The sequence below is a fragment of the Anser brachyrhynchus genome (genome assembly GCF_964034855.1).
Source record: "Anser brachyrhynchus genome assembly, chromosome: 2".
In the NCBI taxonomy this organism is placed as follows: domain Eukaryota; kingdom Metazoa; phylum Chordata; class Aves; order Anseriformes; family Anatidae; genus Anser; species Anser brachyrhynchus.
In genome coordinates, this window is record NC_137695.1 from 146,175,035 (window position 1) to 146,189,774 (window position 14,740).

The following is a 14,740-nucleotide window of genomic DNA, read 5'->3' on the forward strand; positions in this document are numbered from 1 at the left end:
AATTATAAAAAGTTCTTGAAGTGAAACCTTTGTTTACGCGTTGAAATGAGCCAGCTGACATGAAAAAAAAAAAAAAGCAAATTGAGAAGCCAAGAGACTTGTATTTAAAATGCGGAATAGGTTGGATATCTTAAATAAATAAAATTAATCTGAACATGCACTAAAGTAAATCATGTATTCTAACAATGCTAGATACAAATAATCATCATGTTTATCATTACAGCCTTATATACCTGTTGGATTACTGCTTTCAAAGCCTTAAAAAATGTACCAGTGTCTTTGAATTAAAATGCATTTTCTTTATGCTAAATCTGTGAAGGTACTCTTGTGGGAAACACCGCATTCTACATAAATTTTTATTAGAAAAAAAAAAGCTTACACAGCTTCAGAAAAAAAAAAAAGCACAACCAAATGGCAAAAATCCCAACTTTGTCCATTCATCCTTTGATTCTGTCTTTGCCATAACAAAATTCTGTGAAAATGCTGCCAGAAATAAAGTTAATCTTTCCAAGGACTTTTTCATCTTTCTTTAAAACCAGGGAGTAAGTAGCCTGCAGTTCTATCAACCCTGATGCAAAGCATGCTAAAAAGATGAGATCTTTGTCATTTTTTGCCCATCTCTAACATTATGAAAAAAAAAAAAAGAGAGAGAAAAAAAATCCCTTGAAACTCTAAATTCTGCCTAAGTAACATCTCAGTACAACACCCGGTTTCTGTTGCACAAACCCAAGTAACAGCAATAGTAACAACTGTAAACACATAATTAAGGATCCAGTGTTTTTTACACAAATAAAAAAATGCTTTAAAATGCATCTGCCCATTCCATAGCATGGTTCTGAAATCCATAAATAACTAAATCTGTAAGGAAATTCACCATCTACTAGAAGAATGACTCCTAAGATAGCTCAAGAAAGTAAAAGCTAAAGAGCTCGTTGCTAGCAGTTAATGTGATAACCAGGCTCCAAAGACAGAAAGAACAAAATATCTCCCTTTCATTAAAAGGAAAAAAAAATCTTTAAAAAGTACACAATTAGTTAGCTTCGCAGTGATTAATTCAACAACTGCAAAGCCAAAAACAACTTCAGGCACTTAACCATGAAACTGTCAGTTCCCTTTGCTTGACGATAAAGCATCCAAAAAGTAAACATTAACTTCTGTGTTTTTTCTACATGCGTATTCCATCATGAAAAATGATAAGCAACGAATCACTAAGCGAGCTCTGCAGAGGCTTTTTATACCTTATTCCGCCTAACACAGAGGTGAGATGTGCCCCAAATCCCTTCCTTTTCCTCACTCTAATTAAGACCCACTCATACTGTTCACTAAAACTTGACAGAACGAACCGAATGTAGTCTTTTCCCCAGGAAGCAAACTGCTCATCACAGCAAGTCGGCTTTGAGGAGGAGGGGACCCCAATACTAAGCATGTACTTTCCCTATCAAGGAAAAAGAAAGCAGCAGCTCTGGCACAGACCAACTCCCAAGGAAGCGAATGGAAGCTCTGCCCAAGCAAGGAATGCACAAGCATGGGCTGCATCACTTCTGCAGAAAGCGCACTTCCAAATAAACTGCAAAACTGAATAAATATCGAACAAGTTGAAATAGGGCATGAAGCTGCAGACGTTGAATTAAAAGGACAGATCAACGTATTTATCTGACCTGTGACTATTTAACTCAGGCGCATTCTTCTTTCAAACAAGATGCCTATGAGCAGCCTTTTGATGGCTGCTCATAATCAAATGCGTCACTTGTAAAATTACAGCGTTTGGGTAGGGTACCAGGCAACCGAAAATGGCTTTTGCTACAAGTATGTCACAAGCAAACCTTTTAGTCACCTCAGAATTGCACTCGACCTCACTTCATTCCTGTGCACTGGCTGCGTGCGGGCTGCTCCACCAGCACACAACTGCTGTAATCGTCTTGGCAGTAAACAACAATCAGTAAATGCTATTTACTGGGCAGATACGTGCCCCGGGTATTCCTTCGGCTTCCCCGTCCCCCATCTCTCCCTTCCAGTCTCAACCCTCTCTCTCTGGGAAATTTGAGGTGAGGGGTTTGAAATAAATAAATACAGGTAGTGAAATAGTGAAATCCTTTAGCTGGCAAGGTTTTCCTCTCTGAATGGACAAATTCTTAACTCCAAGCTGCTCTAGACACTGAAGGATTAGATCCTAACCAGGGAAAACACAGGAAAATGGTAATAAATATCTCATGGTAATCCACGGGAACTTTGGTCCCAATGTGATTTTTCTATAGTATCCTACAACAAATGGCATTACAACATCCATAATCTCAGCTCATATATCAGAGTGCTCTAGCTGTTCTCCTTGCCCTTCCCTCTTTCATCTAGTGCATTTTCTAAGAAAGCGTTGAGGCACTTTTCTGCAACAGTTTCAGCCCCATTCCTGAACGAAAGCAGCACAGTAGCATGGTGCAAACTGCCACGGCCGGGGTTGTGCTGCACGCAGCTACAGCTGGTGAGCCTGGGGTTTATGGCAGCCTTACTCTGGTAAGGTTTCATCTGAAATTCCTTCTGACAAGACAAAGGAAGTCACAGTTTGCTGGAGAGAAAAAATAAATAAATTGTATTCATATGCAGTAATAGCACTTTGTGTCGTGATGGATTTTACAATATCCTAGTTCTCTTTCTATTCAGACGTGTATTTTGGGTAATAAATTCCGAAAACTCAAGAAGGTAAAGCTTGCTTAGCCATGAGTCTCCTTTAACCCAGTAAAATAAATTCCACAGCTGCCTTCTTCTTTCTCCTGTGACTTTTTTTTACACTCCTTCCCATTGACAACTAGCCACTGTCGCACTGCACTGCTCAAACAAAAATCTTTTAAAATGCCAGCTTTTCAGATTCTTACTTTTGACCCATCCAGGTAAAACACTTTGCACCATAAAGTTCAGCAGCAGTAATGGACCATCTTTGTTAGTACGGATTTTCCTATGCACAAATGAAAATTGAGAAATGCATGAAGAAAAAAAAAGCAAGCAAACCCATTTTAAATGTTCCTTAGATAATGCAGTACCACAGCAAATCTCTAAGGAAAGTTAATCTGGGACTGCCATGAACACCAAATAAATTTGCACCACTGGGATATTTAACGTCCAATAAATCTTGCTTTCCAATGCTTTTAAAACTCCAGAAAACTGTATTCAGCTCTAGACTCCGTATGTTGTAACAAAACCGTCTACCTAAAAGCTACCGACTCAGACCTGCCATCTGTGAGAAATATTTTCAGAACATACTCATGTTTGCTGAACTACCAAATTATGAAAACCTTCATTAAGAAAAAAACAAACCACAAACACACATATATACATACAGAAAAACCAACCGAACAACTTACTCTCTTTTTCTGTTTGCATGATAATCTCAAGAAAGTTGGTTAAAAATGCCCCTATTTCCAATTCAAATTCTTGTTAATTTATTTGAACTATCTCATGTTGCAGTCAACAACACAAAACCAACAACTAATTGCAAAAAAGAAAAGCGGGAGCAATAAAATCCATCACAGTTCAGAGATGTCTAGCAGGAGCAGAAGAACAAAGGGTTAATAACAATCTAAGAAATCACACCACTACCTGCTTATCTCATGTTGTTAAAAATGCCAACAATAGCTTATTAAAAGGAAAAAAAAAATAGTATAGAAAAGTATATGTACTGTGCTGCCACTTTTCCCAGTTTGGTCACATCATAACCAGATTTTGTAGACAGTAAAAATCACTGCTTCCCTTGGCCTGTGAAAAATACCCTGATGTCCACAGCATCACATACACCTCCATGAGGGCACTGCAGTCTGCCTACATGGACATACGTGCACTTTGCTGCTATTTATTTGAGCCATTCAGAAAACTGCTGGTGAGAGAAAAGAAGAAAGCAGGGTTGTGAACCCAGTGATTAGCAAAAAGGCCCAGAAGCAGGTGCCCTGTGTAAGCCTACTTTGTATTTTTAATTCCAGATTTGGCAGTGAACTGATTTCCAATTGGAAGAATTCCTTTAAAGGTGGCAGACCAAAATGTGATCACGCCAAAGGCCTGTACTGACCATTGTGAGCGGAGAGGCCAAAACGTGTTATGGAGCATTACGAACTAAGTTCAGAAGGACTGCTTTGAAGTAATAAACTGAACCAAAGTACAGCACTGATCCCCAAGAATCACAGCTGTTAAACTGAAATGTAATTAGTTTTCTGACGAGGATCAGCAAACTGGCTAACTCACTGTAGATGAAGTTAGCAGAAGTTTAGTCACGTCCAAGTACTAGGGTACATCAGATCCACAATCAGAGGGTTTGCATCAGTCTTTAAAAGTACCTAAATTTCCCCCAGGTTAGCACGCAAATCAGCTGAGATTCACTTTTATAAAAATCATTCACCTAAGAATCAAACCAGCCCAAACATGAAAAAAAAATGCTAACCTTTGTTTTCTTACTAGCAAACTTCGTGTCATAAACAACTTAAGGGCAGTGATGCAAAATGGACCCTTGCCTAGATTTGTAAACTTTTCCAGGATTCGTAATATCCTGCATTTGATGACATCATGAAATTAACCACAAGTAAAAGTTGGTTTTCAATTTGTTCTACTTTTCCCTCATTAGTCTCTGTGTCAGAAATAGAATAAGAACCCTCATTAAGTCACATTAAATTCTTTAAACTCATTAAGGGCTCAGAGAAAGAACAATACAAACACTGGTGTTTTTGTAAAAAAAAAGAAAATATGCAACACAGATGGACTTCAATTTACACGTATTATTTGAGTGTATGTATGTGCATGCAGCAGCCAAAGGGAGACCGGTATGTGTGAGGGAGACATGGAGAGGCAGAGCAGCAGAGGCAACAAGGCAGAGCATACCTTACACATGACAGAATGATACCTAGATAAAAGCGGATTAGGCACGATTGCTTCTGACCTGATATAGATGAAGCGCATAATGCTTTGTATCCTGAGCTGCGACAGAGCCATACCCTGCATTTCTTTTCAATTAACGATTCCTCGGGACGTCTTCCAGGGAAGAAGACAACCTTGAGGGCTCTGCAGCCAGCAGCAAACAAATGGGGAGCTAACTTTTGGTGCGTGGACTATTTTGATTGCCGTAGCTTAGCAGAGGAAACAACGCTATGTGATTGCAGCTGAAGATACATCTACTATTCATGCTTACGGACTTACACGTAAGATACAGGTGTGTGCAGAATTTCAACAGTCTTGGAGAGTATCTCTGGGTGTGCAAAGGGTGGGTGTTTGTTAGAAGATTTATTGTAGCTGAATGACTCAGATATATGTTGTTGATAACTTCTGATCTTTCCCCCCCATAAGACTGGAAATATGAGCTCAATGCCACAAAATTATTTACATTGCTACAGTATGCTCAAACAACTATTACAGGATTAATTTAATCCATTATTATTTTTTTTTCCGTGATGCATACAACATGCAAAAAGCAGTTTAGTTCTAAAGAAAACTCCAGCCATGAAAAAGCAGGAAGGAGACTAATCAGATGGCATAAATTTCAGGTGACTGCAGCAGGCCAGAGAACCTGCCTGCAGTAGATGGGGACCTGCCCTACTGTTTCTCCCCACCGGTGTGACAGCTGAAACGGGAGGTGGCAGCTTTACGGACAGCCCCCAGCTCTGAGCATCCAGAGCTGGGTGCCAGGGCACGGGCTCCCTTCTCCCACGTGCCTTGCAGATACCGCTCACCTGCGAGGCACATGGTAAGGCCCATCTATTTTCACAAGCTTTTGCCTCAGGTATTTGGGGCAAAGTTTACTTTATTAACTGTGCGTCCGCATCCGTATGTGCAGGAGGAGAAAGCTCGGCAATGAGCAGCGTTATCGTATTTATGGTTTATCCTCTGTAGCTGCAGCTAGGCAATGCACGATGAGTATACTTAATATATCCAATAATGAGAACTCTCCATAGAAAAGCTAACTATCTTCAGTTTAAGAAGCTGAAATGGGAGGAAAATTATTTTATTAACTGAATTCTTAAAGCAGCGTTTCATCTGCATAGCAAGTTTTGGATGAGGTTTCACATACTCACAGCCTGTGCTTGAAGATCAGTGTATGAGAAAGTTAAGAAGAATCGCACTTTGAAAACACTGAAAACCTTCTACCCCAAAGAAAATTGCTTTGTTCTAACTAATTTAGCTTCAATTAAACCACAGCTGCACATAGGAATTTTAGGTGATATTCAACTTCAGTACCTACTTCAGTCTTTTTTTTTTTAAATATCAGTTGGGAATTTGTTTTTTTGTGTCGTTGGGTTTTTGTTTTGTTTATTAATGGTCCCAATAAAGTCACTGGCCCATCCAAAAGCAATCTGCAAGATATCTGTCTGAGTATGTTATCTTTTTTTAATTAACTACTAGAAACCCCCCACACACATTTCTCTGTTTTTTTTTTTTTGTGAACTGCCAAGCTGTATGTTTAATTTTTTAAGTTTTAGTATGTATTTCAGACTTGCAGACTTTGCAAAGTAGGTCAGGAATACCCAAAGGATACACATTTGAAGGCTACAGATAGCAGAACACACCATTTACGGTTTTGTATATACACATACATACACATTCTATATAATATAGATAGATAGATTCAATGATTTAAACACATTACATCCATTCTGTGTGTTTCAAGAACATTCAGATATTTACACTGTTAGATCACCACTCATTTTAGACCTACACTAGTGCCAGCTGCCAAAAAAAAAGTACACAAATCAAAATATGTTACCTTTGTTCAAACAATACTGCTGTTCATTATATAATAGAAACTGTCATGCGTAATCTTCCAGGAACCAAGAACTGGTACATTCTTGGACCAGAGGTGGCTTGAAATGGTTTGAGGCAAAACTGAAGCATATTGTTTAAGTAAATCTTGCTGAGAAACATAAGCACATTGATGATTTTTAACATCATCTTTTACAGACGTTTCTTCAGATACATTAGTAAACTCAAAACACTGGCATATTTTCAAAATGCAGAGAGATGAACACATCGGTGCTTTTTCTGTAACATTTTTATAGTACCGAATTATATACTACCCTCTGCACTGTCAATCTGACTAAACGTAACGTGGAATCTGAAAAGGATGCTTGAGAACTGACGCCACAATGAAGTAAAATGTTCGTATAAAATTTCATATTGACTTTGAGAACACCCCAAAACTTATTTTTTCCTTGGGAGTTCTCAGTCTTATCTAAGTACCCCAATGGCTATTGCAGGCACTGAACTGCATGCAAGCTGCAATGTTCATTTTCCATCAGAGCATGAAAAGCATTGCCAAAAGAGCACTCAGAAATGTCTACAGTGTGATACAGGGAAATATAAATGTCAGAAATGCCTGACGTTCTTCACAGTTGGAACTTTTAAAACTTATACGTTGATTTGACAAAACACTAAATAAAAATAAGTACACTTCGCCTACTGAAGATCTGTTTTAGAGCATTACAGCTCCAGGACTTCCTCGGATTTTTAAGACTACAAAGGAAGCATTTTACAATTTCATCTGTAACAACACAGATTATACAATATTCATCAAGCAGACACAATCTTCCTTCCAGACACACAGAGCCACACACAGCCCTGCAGAGGCCAATCCTGCAGCTTTACCGAATCAAAAAGTCCCCCTGACGTCAATGCGTATTTTTCAAGAATGAGAACTGCAGGATCAGGCCCAAAAAGTGCTTATGAAGATGAGATGTTACTTCAACAGATTGAATGTTAGATTAAATAGAAAGATTGAGGCAAGACAAGTCTGGGGTTTAAACCCTAGGGAGGATTGACATTTAAAGTGTTGCCACTGAATTATAGCTCTCCACATTGGGTGGGGTAACCTCCTACTGGGTGGAGTGTCTCCCCTAAAGGAAGGAAAAACTGGCACAAGCCAACTTGGTCTTTGAAAGATTTCCCTACTTGCCAACTTATGAAGTCGTCCTGACGTCAACTTCGTCAAGAAAGTCTATTGCCCAACGCTGTCTTTTACCGTAGAAAGTTTGCCTGCGTTCGAAACCCGAGCAGAGGTAGGAAAGAAATTAAGGCAATAAGTCAGAAACCTCTAAAAATAAAAAATAAAATTAAAAAAAAATGAAAGAAAAGAAAGAAAAGAGAGCACAATGGATTTTCACAATTCTAGTCAATTAAAAAAAATCCTTTTGTTGGGTTTTCTTGTTTCTAATATCACCTTATAGGCACAGATCACTGGAGTCTATTACTAAACATATTTTAAAACCTGGTTTAGTTTTAAAATATGAGGTGGAGAGCACAGAAAGTAGCTGCTCTTTCAGATAGAATCTCCCATCTCCTGCAACAGACAGTGAATATCTTCCCAATCAGCATCAACAACAGGTGTAAAACCTTCTCATACTGGTAAAATAACATTCACTAAACTGTCAGTAAAGGCATGCTTAAGGTATTATTCCTCTCCAAATCAATCAAAACAAGTTGTTTCTCCACAAGAAGACTTTGGGTGCTGGGTGAGAGGAGAAAGGGCTGGGAGGAGAAATCAAGCCAAAACAGAAAAGGGATAAAGCATCCCAAAATGCCCATGGGAAAGAAGAAAAAAAAATGAAAATAAATAAATAAATAAATAAATCAGAAAACAGTTTAAGTTACCGTAACCTGAAATGCACCAGCCATCACAAAGAGCAATTGGAGAAATCCAGCAGAGCTCAGCAGGAAAGATTTTTAATAACAGATTGAAAAACAAGAATAAAAATAACTGCATCAACAGGGCCTTTCTTCCTCAGGCCACAAGCCCGTTTTTACTTGAATTTTAAAAAAATGGCAGTTTGGCCACTAAAACCAATCCAGAACATTATTAAAAGTTAAAAGCTACCAATTACTTCTGTCTGTTCTTTTAAAGCAAAGTTTGGCATTACGTCAGTTGGTTTAAAGAAAACAAGAAAGAGAGAGAGAAAGAAGGAGAGAAAGTTTCCTGCTTGTATAAATTAAACCACCAGGGAAGGTGTCTAGCCACTTGTAAAGCATTTATTACAGGTTTTTAAAGGGCTAGTAACATTTTAAAAATTAAACATTTTAAAATAAATTTAAGGGGGAAAAAAAATAAAAGTCAATCTGAGCCTGGAAAGAAAGCGGACTTACGAGAAATTATACGAGTGAACTGCAGCTAGAGAAAGAAAAAAAATGACTATTGGGACTAAACTGTGTGATTCCAAATAATTCTATTCTCAAGGCAGGAATAATCCCGTTGTAACCACTGTGCTCGCAGTCGTCCCGCACGAGCACGGAGAAGTCCCACCAAACTACAGGATGGAGCCAAGTGGGCTCTACAGGAGCGTCCCACAGCAGCGTCAGCCGTGGCAGCTCTGGAAGTTAGAGAAGACTGTTCCTTCTATAGATTTTCTAAACCCATGCACAGAAATCTGCAGCAGGAGTAAAATTCCTTAGTTAACGTGACACGCTCATAATAAAAATCACCGATAGCAAGATTAGCATTTTCTGTTCACTCTTAGACGGATTTTCCACCGGTGGTGTTATTATTAAATTTTAAAGAACCACTTTAAAGGTATTAGAAAATAAGAAATCGATAGCACAGAACATGAATAAAACATAGACGGCTATTAAACAAAGTTTCTTACACACAGCTATGCCAGTTCACCTAAATCACAGTCTTCTAAACCCCGTGACGCCAAATCAGAGACTCCTGCGACTCCAGACTACGCATCCAGCGGAATGGTGCTCAGTTGTGCAACGCTTCTGGGCTGGGACAAAATGTCCACTAGGGACTAAATTGAGACCATCGTATTTATTCTCCCATCGCTCCGTATTTAATTTGAGCCTTGGTCTGCATGACAAAAAGTCGGAATCGGATGCCACCACTTCCCCCCCCCCCCCCTCCTCCTTTCCCCCAAGTGGCATTTCTTAAGTTCTGGGCACGTATACAAGTGGCTCAGCAGTGCGGCTCTGCTAGGCCCTTTATTGATTAGGTGCAAGCCAAACATCAAGGAGGGAATAATAAGCATCATCTGAAAAGTGTAGTTACATGTCTTGCCCTTGTAAACATTTGCTCTTTAATGGTGTAATTGTGCTTTAATCCTTCGCATCATCTGATATAACTCATTAAGTGTGTTTTTTTTCTTTTAATTAGCAAACACACTCCAAAAAAAGCAAAGCCTAGAAAGTTTTTACACGCAATAAAAACTGAACTGAAAATCGTCTTCGAGTATGAAAATATTCTCTCTTTGGGTGCAGGCTTATCTTTTGAAAGGAAAAAGAGAGCTTCATTGGCAGAGCGTATGAAAACGAACTCCATAATTCATGACAGTACCCAGAAAAAAAGTTCTTCTCCTTCTCCAGGAGGACTGGAAAGGGCACTTTTATTTATCTTCTGGACAGACAAAAATAGTAGAACCTAGACCAGATATGCTGTAATTAATGTATCCAAAGGTCAACAGGCAATGGTATTTATACAATAGATGGGTGCAGACTACGCTGGTTTTAGTATTAATCACCAGGATTTGAAAATAGCATTGTTTTCTCACTAGGTAAGAACTTCAGAAAGTTTCAGAAATGAAAAAGACGAAAGTGTTTGTCTTTTTTTTCTTATCCCTGCCTGCTATTATTTTTAACCAATTGCATTTTACCTCCCGAGATGTAGTACTGGGGACCAAAACGCCTGAGTTTACAGTTGCCCAGATCTGCCAAAAACAGACCCAGACTACCTCACTAGTTGTGTGGAGGAAACTAAATTAAGCAAGGGCAAACACCAACTGGAAAGTTGTCAGTTTACTGAATGAATGGCTTCATTTTACACACCAGTTAGAATATCTTAATCAGAATATATTTCTGTTCAAGGCCAATACTTTTACTACCAGGTGGCAGTTTGTTTTAACTGAAACTGTATTAAAAATGTAATTTATTTCCACTTTACTTTCACCTAACAAAAAGGGTTGTCAGATTCCCAGCCTGTCATGTTCAAAAATATTTAACCATAAACTTTCTCACAATGTTATATTTGGTGTTACCCACAAACCTTTATTAAAGCGATACTGCCAGTGTGGCTGCAGTTAAGATCTGAGAAGGTTTCTATTAAGATTATTACATTAAAATATTGTCAAGAGTTTATAAGAGACATAAATATTCATACATCCACGCCCCCCCCCCCCAAACCTAGCAGGAAAGTTCCACATAAAAAGAAAAATTTAAATACATACCCAAAGTTGCCTGTTTGTAATTAAAATTTTGGTTTTTTCCTACACGTCTTTGCTAATTTTTTAACTCTTTCGCACTGTAATGTAAAATAGTTTTGTTTCAAAGCAAGTGCCTGATAAAGTGCTAAAAGAGGTAATTCACATGAACAGAAAGTAATTAGTCATTGTTTGCACAATGCTTTGAAAATATAAAACCCTATGTGTCAACTAGCATTAAAATATAATATGCTTGAAATACAGAGATTTAACAAGCAACCATTGCATCTTACAGACACCCCAGTCCACACAGAGGAATTAGCACTGTGCTGTTATTAATGCACAATCACAATATGTGAATAATAATATTCTTCACACGCAGCCAGAGCACGCACGATAATAGTGCATACTATAAAAGTTTACTACGAGCGATACACGACGCATGCTAGAGCAACAATCCTGCTAAGAACTCATAAAATAACACTGAATTTACTCGATCGCCGATAAAGACAGAAGGCAACTCACAAAGCTACGGTATAAATTATGCTACAAAAGCATTAAAGGAGGATATAAGAGGATAACCTGGCTGCATCGTGTTTGATGCCCAAAGAAGTCTCAGATCTCTGAAGTTATCATTTACATTTTTTTTCCTTTATTAACATTACTATGAAATAAAGAAAAAAAATAAAGCCATACTCTCACACGCAAAAAGACTGCCCAGTATTACTTAGAGACTGTTAGAGGATCAGAAGCAAAACATGTAAACTTAAAAGCTGATGCAACTTTGCCCTTTACTTACTTTGTTGTGACTACGTACATGCAAAGTTTCAAACAGAGAAAAGTTATTATATGCAGCAACAACAAAAAAAGTGATAACCAGACAGAGCAGGGCGGATTATGAGCTGACTGCTCTTCTCGTATCTAATTTCTCTTGGTCTTAAAAAGGTGAAGGAGCCTTCTGTTGTCACAAACAGTCTGAGGATTCACTTGTAGGTAGGCACTGATGCACTACTGGTGCTATGTGGCAAACCTCAGGCAGGTATGCATTTTTCAAGAGGAAAAAAGAAAAAGTCTCTTTTCTTTTTTTTTTTTTTTACTCTACAGAGAAGTGTTCCGCTTCTTTGGTTTGACCACGTTATTAACAAACTTTCATTCAGTGGTTAAAAAAAGGAAAAAAAAAAATCTTTCAAAGTGTTGATATCATTTCCAGACAGTCTTGTCAGCATCACAATTTACAGGAAATAGTTGATGTTCTCAAACAAACCCTGTATTTACTCATAGACCCAGAGTACTTAGAAAAAAAAAAAAAAAAAGAAAGAAAGAAAGAGAAGAAAAAACAACTCCTCACTCTTTTGGAGTTGTTGGTGGTGGTTTTTTTTTCTAAATGTCACTCTGGTGGAATATCTGAGAGAGCCGTCTAACCTAACACACATATTGCGAACATGAGAAAAACACAAAGTGCAGTTCAGAAGACTACTGTAACTTTTATTCTCATTTTGTCCACGTCAGGAACTGGCTCTTACCACTACTTTCCTTTGCTGCCCCTTGCATTTTTAACTCTGGCAGTCTTTTCTGAACGTTCAACTTTTCCTAAAACCAACAGGAAAGTAACATGATGCCACCAACATCCATAGGATTCAGCTGCGTCGCTGAAGAAGACCGCCTGAACGGCAAAGAGTTTGCTGGCTGCTTCAGAGACTTTACCGAGCCCGATCAAATAAAACCTGCGGCACGTTCAGTGGGTGTTTGCCTCCAGCACCGCGCCGGGCACCTGGGACCGGAGCGTGGGGCAGGGATGCTCGCCCCCACGCCTGGCCCTGGCTCCAGCCCCGCCAGGAGCGGTGGGAGCCAGGGAGCTCCCCCCTGCCACTGGCTGCACTTGAGAAGTTTGCCACTCGCGGATAGAAAACATCACCCTTTTTAAAAAATAAATGCATTGGGGGGGGAGGATTAAAAAAAAAAAAAAGGCTAGCGGGCCCCAGCAGACACGGTGTAGGAGTGCCGGGCTGTCCGAGCGCCGTGATTTGCGGCAGGGAGGCGGATAAACAAAGCCCCCCCGACATGTCAGGGCCCCCCCGGCAGGGCTTGGCGGCCCGGGGCAGGGGTTGGGGGCTCGGCACGGCCCGGCACGGCTCGGCACGGCCCCGGCCCCCCGCAGCCCCCCTGCATCCCCGGCCTCGCCTCCATTCATTTCAGTGCCGACAAACGGCCGGGGCAGTGAAGCCGGGGGGGGGGGGGGGGGGGGGGTTAGGGAGGCAGCACCCGGGCCGAGGAGATAGGGGAGAGGGGGAGGAAAAATAAAAAAAAAAGGGGGGGGGGGGGAGATAAAAAGAGGAGGAAAAAGAGAAAAAAAAGAGGCTCCGCGAAGTTGTGGCAGCAGGGGAGAGCCGAGCGCGGGGACGCGGCGCTGCGAGCAGAGCTTCGCCTTTAAGAGGGAAAAGTTTTACGTCTCTCCGTGCTCTGGTTTCAAAAAAAAAAAAAAAAAAAAAAACACCCGAAAACAAAACAAAACCAAAATCACCAGCACCGCCGCGTCGCCTTTCCCCGGGGGGGGGGGGGGGGGACCGGCGGGGACCCCGAGCGAGGAGGAGGAAAAAAAAAAAAGGAGGGGGGGGGGAGGGAGTGAAGGAAGGAAAAAAGACCAAAAAAAAAAAAAAAAAAACCAAACTTTTTCCCAAACTTACTACTCTTCATGTTGGTGCCTCCGCGCCCCGCTTGTCATGGTCCCCGTGCACACTTCCAGCGGCGGGGCAGGACGGGACGGGGCAGCGCAGGACGGAGGCTGCGGCTCAGTCGGATGCACAAACCCCGGGCGCTCGCCTCCCGCTTCCACCCCCCGCGGCTCCCTTCCCCTCCTCCCCCGGTGCCGGGGCACGGCGGCGGAGATAAGGGCAGCGCCGAGCCGAGCCGAGCCGAGCCGCGCCAGCAGCAGCAGCAGGAGCAGGAGCAGGAGCAGCCGCCGCTCCCCTCCCCGCCTCCGGGCCGGGGGCTGCTCCCCCTGCCCGCCGCCGCTGAACTTGACCCCGGCGGGTCTCAAGGCGCCGCTCCGCAGCCATCGCACATGGCTTTGACCCGCTTGGGGGGGGGGGGGGGGGTTGGAGGGGGGGGGCTTTAGGGGAGGGGGGGGGGGATGCACCGAAAAAAAAATAAATCCGGGAAAAAACTGCAATCCGAGAAGCACGTTACACCCACCCCCCTTTTGTTTTTATTTTGTTTTTTTTTTTTTGCGTATTTTTTTTTTTTTAAGGGGGGGCACGCTCGCTGCCCCCCCCGCCACACGCTGCCCCCCCCCGGCACACGCCCCCCCCCTTCCTTCATTCCCCCCCCCCCCCCCATCCTCCGCGCCGCCCCCTCCCGGCCCCGCCGCGCACCCCCCCCCCAACCCCCCCCCCCCCACCCTCCCCGGCTTTTTAATTTTTAATTTTTTTTTTTTTTTTTTTTTTTTACCTGTTGATCGACCGCCAGCAGCAGCCCCGGCAGCCTGGAAGATGGTGGAGCCGCGGCGCGAGCCATGAACCGTCTCCTGCTGCCGGCGGAGTTGGCCGCGGATTATGTGGCGGTGGCCGGCGGCGGGGGGGGACGGGGGGGGACGGGAC

At 41.7% G+C, this 14,740-nt stretch overlaps 1 protein-coding gene across 5 annotated transcripts in view; it reads right to left on the reverse strand.

Annotated features, from left to right (window-relative positions):
- TRPS1 (transcriptional repressor GATA binding 1) overlaps nucleotides 1–14,733 on the reverse strand; it is a 213,999-nt gene extending 199,266 nt beyond the window's left edge. For 2 of the 5 annotated variants that reach the window (XM_080578058.1, XM_080578056.1), the window contains exon 1: nucleotides 13,829–14,224. In XM_080578058.1, coding sequence (XP_080434184.1) covers nucleotides 13,829–13,838 — 10 coding nt within the window. In that variant the 5' untranslated portion in view covers nucleotides 13,839–14,224. Of the gene's footprint in view, nucleotides 1–13,828; nucleotides 14,225–14,591 lie in introns of those variants that run through there. The other 3 variants (XM_080578055.1, XM_080578060.1, XM_080578059.1) reach the window with 3 other exon arrangements.
- Between the last annotated feature and the right edge of the window lie 7 nt (nucleotides 14,734–14,740).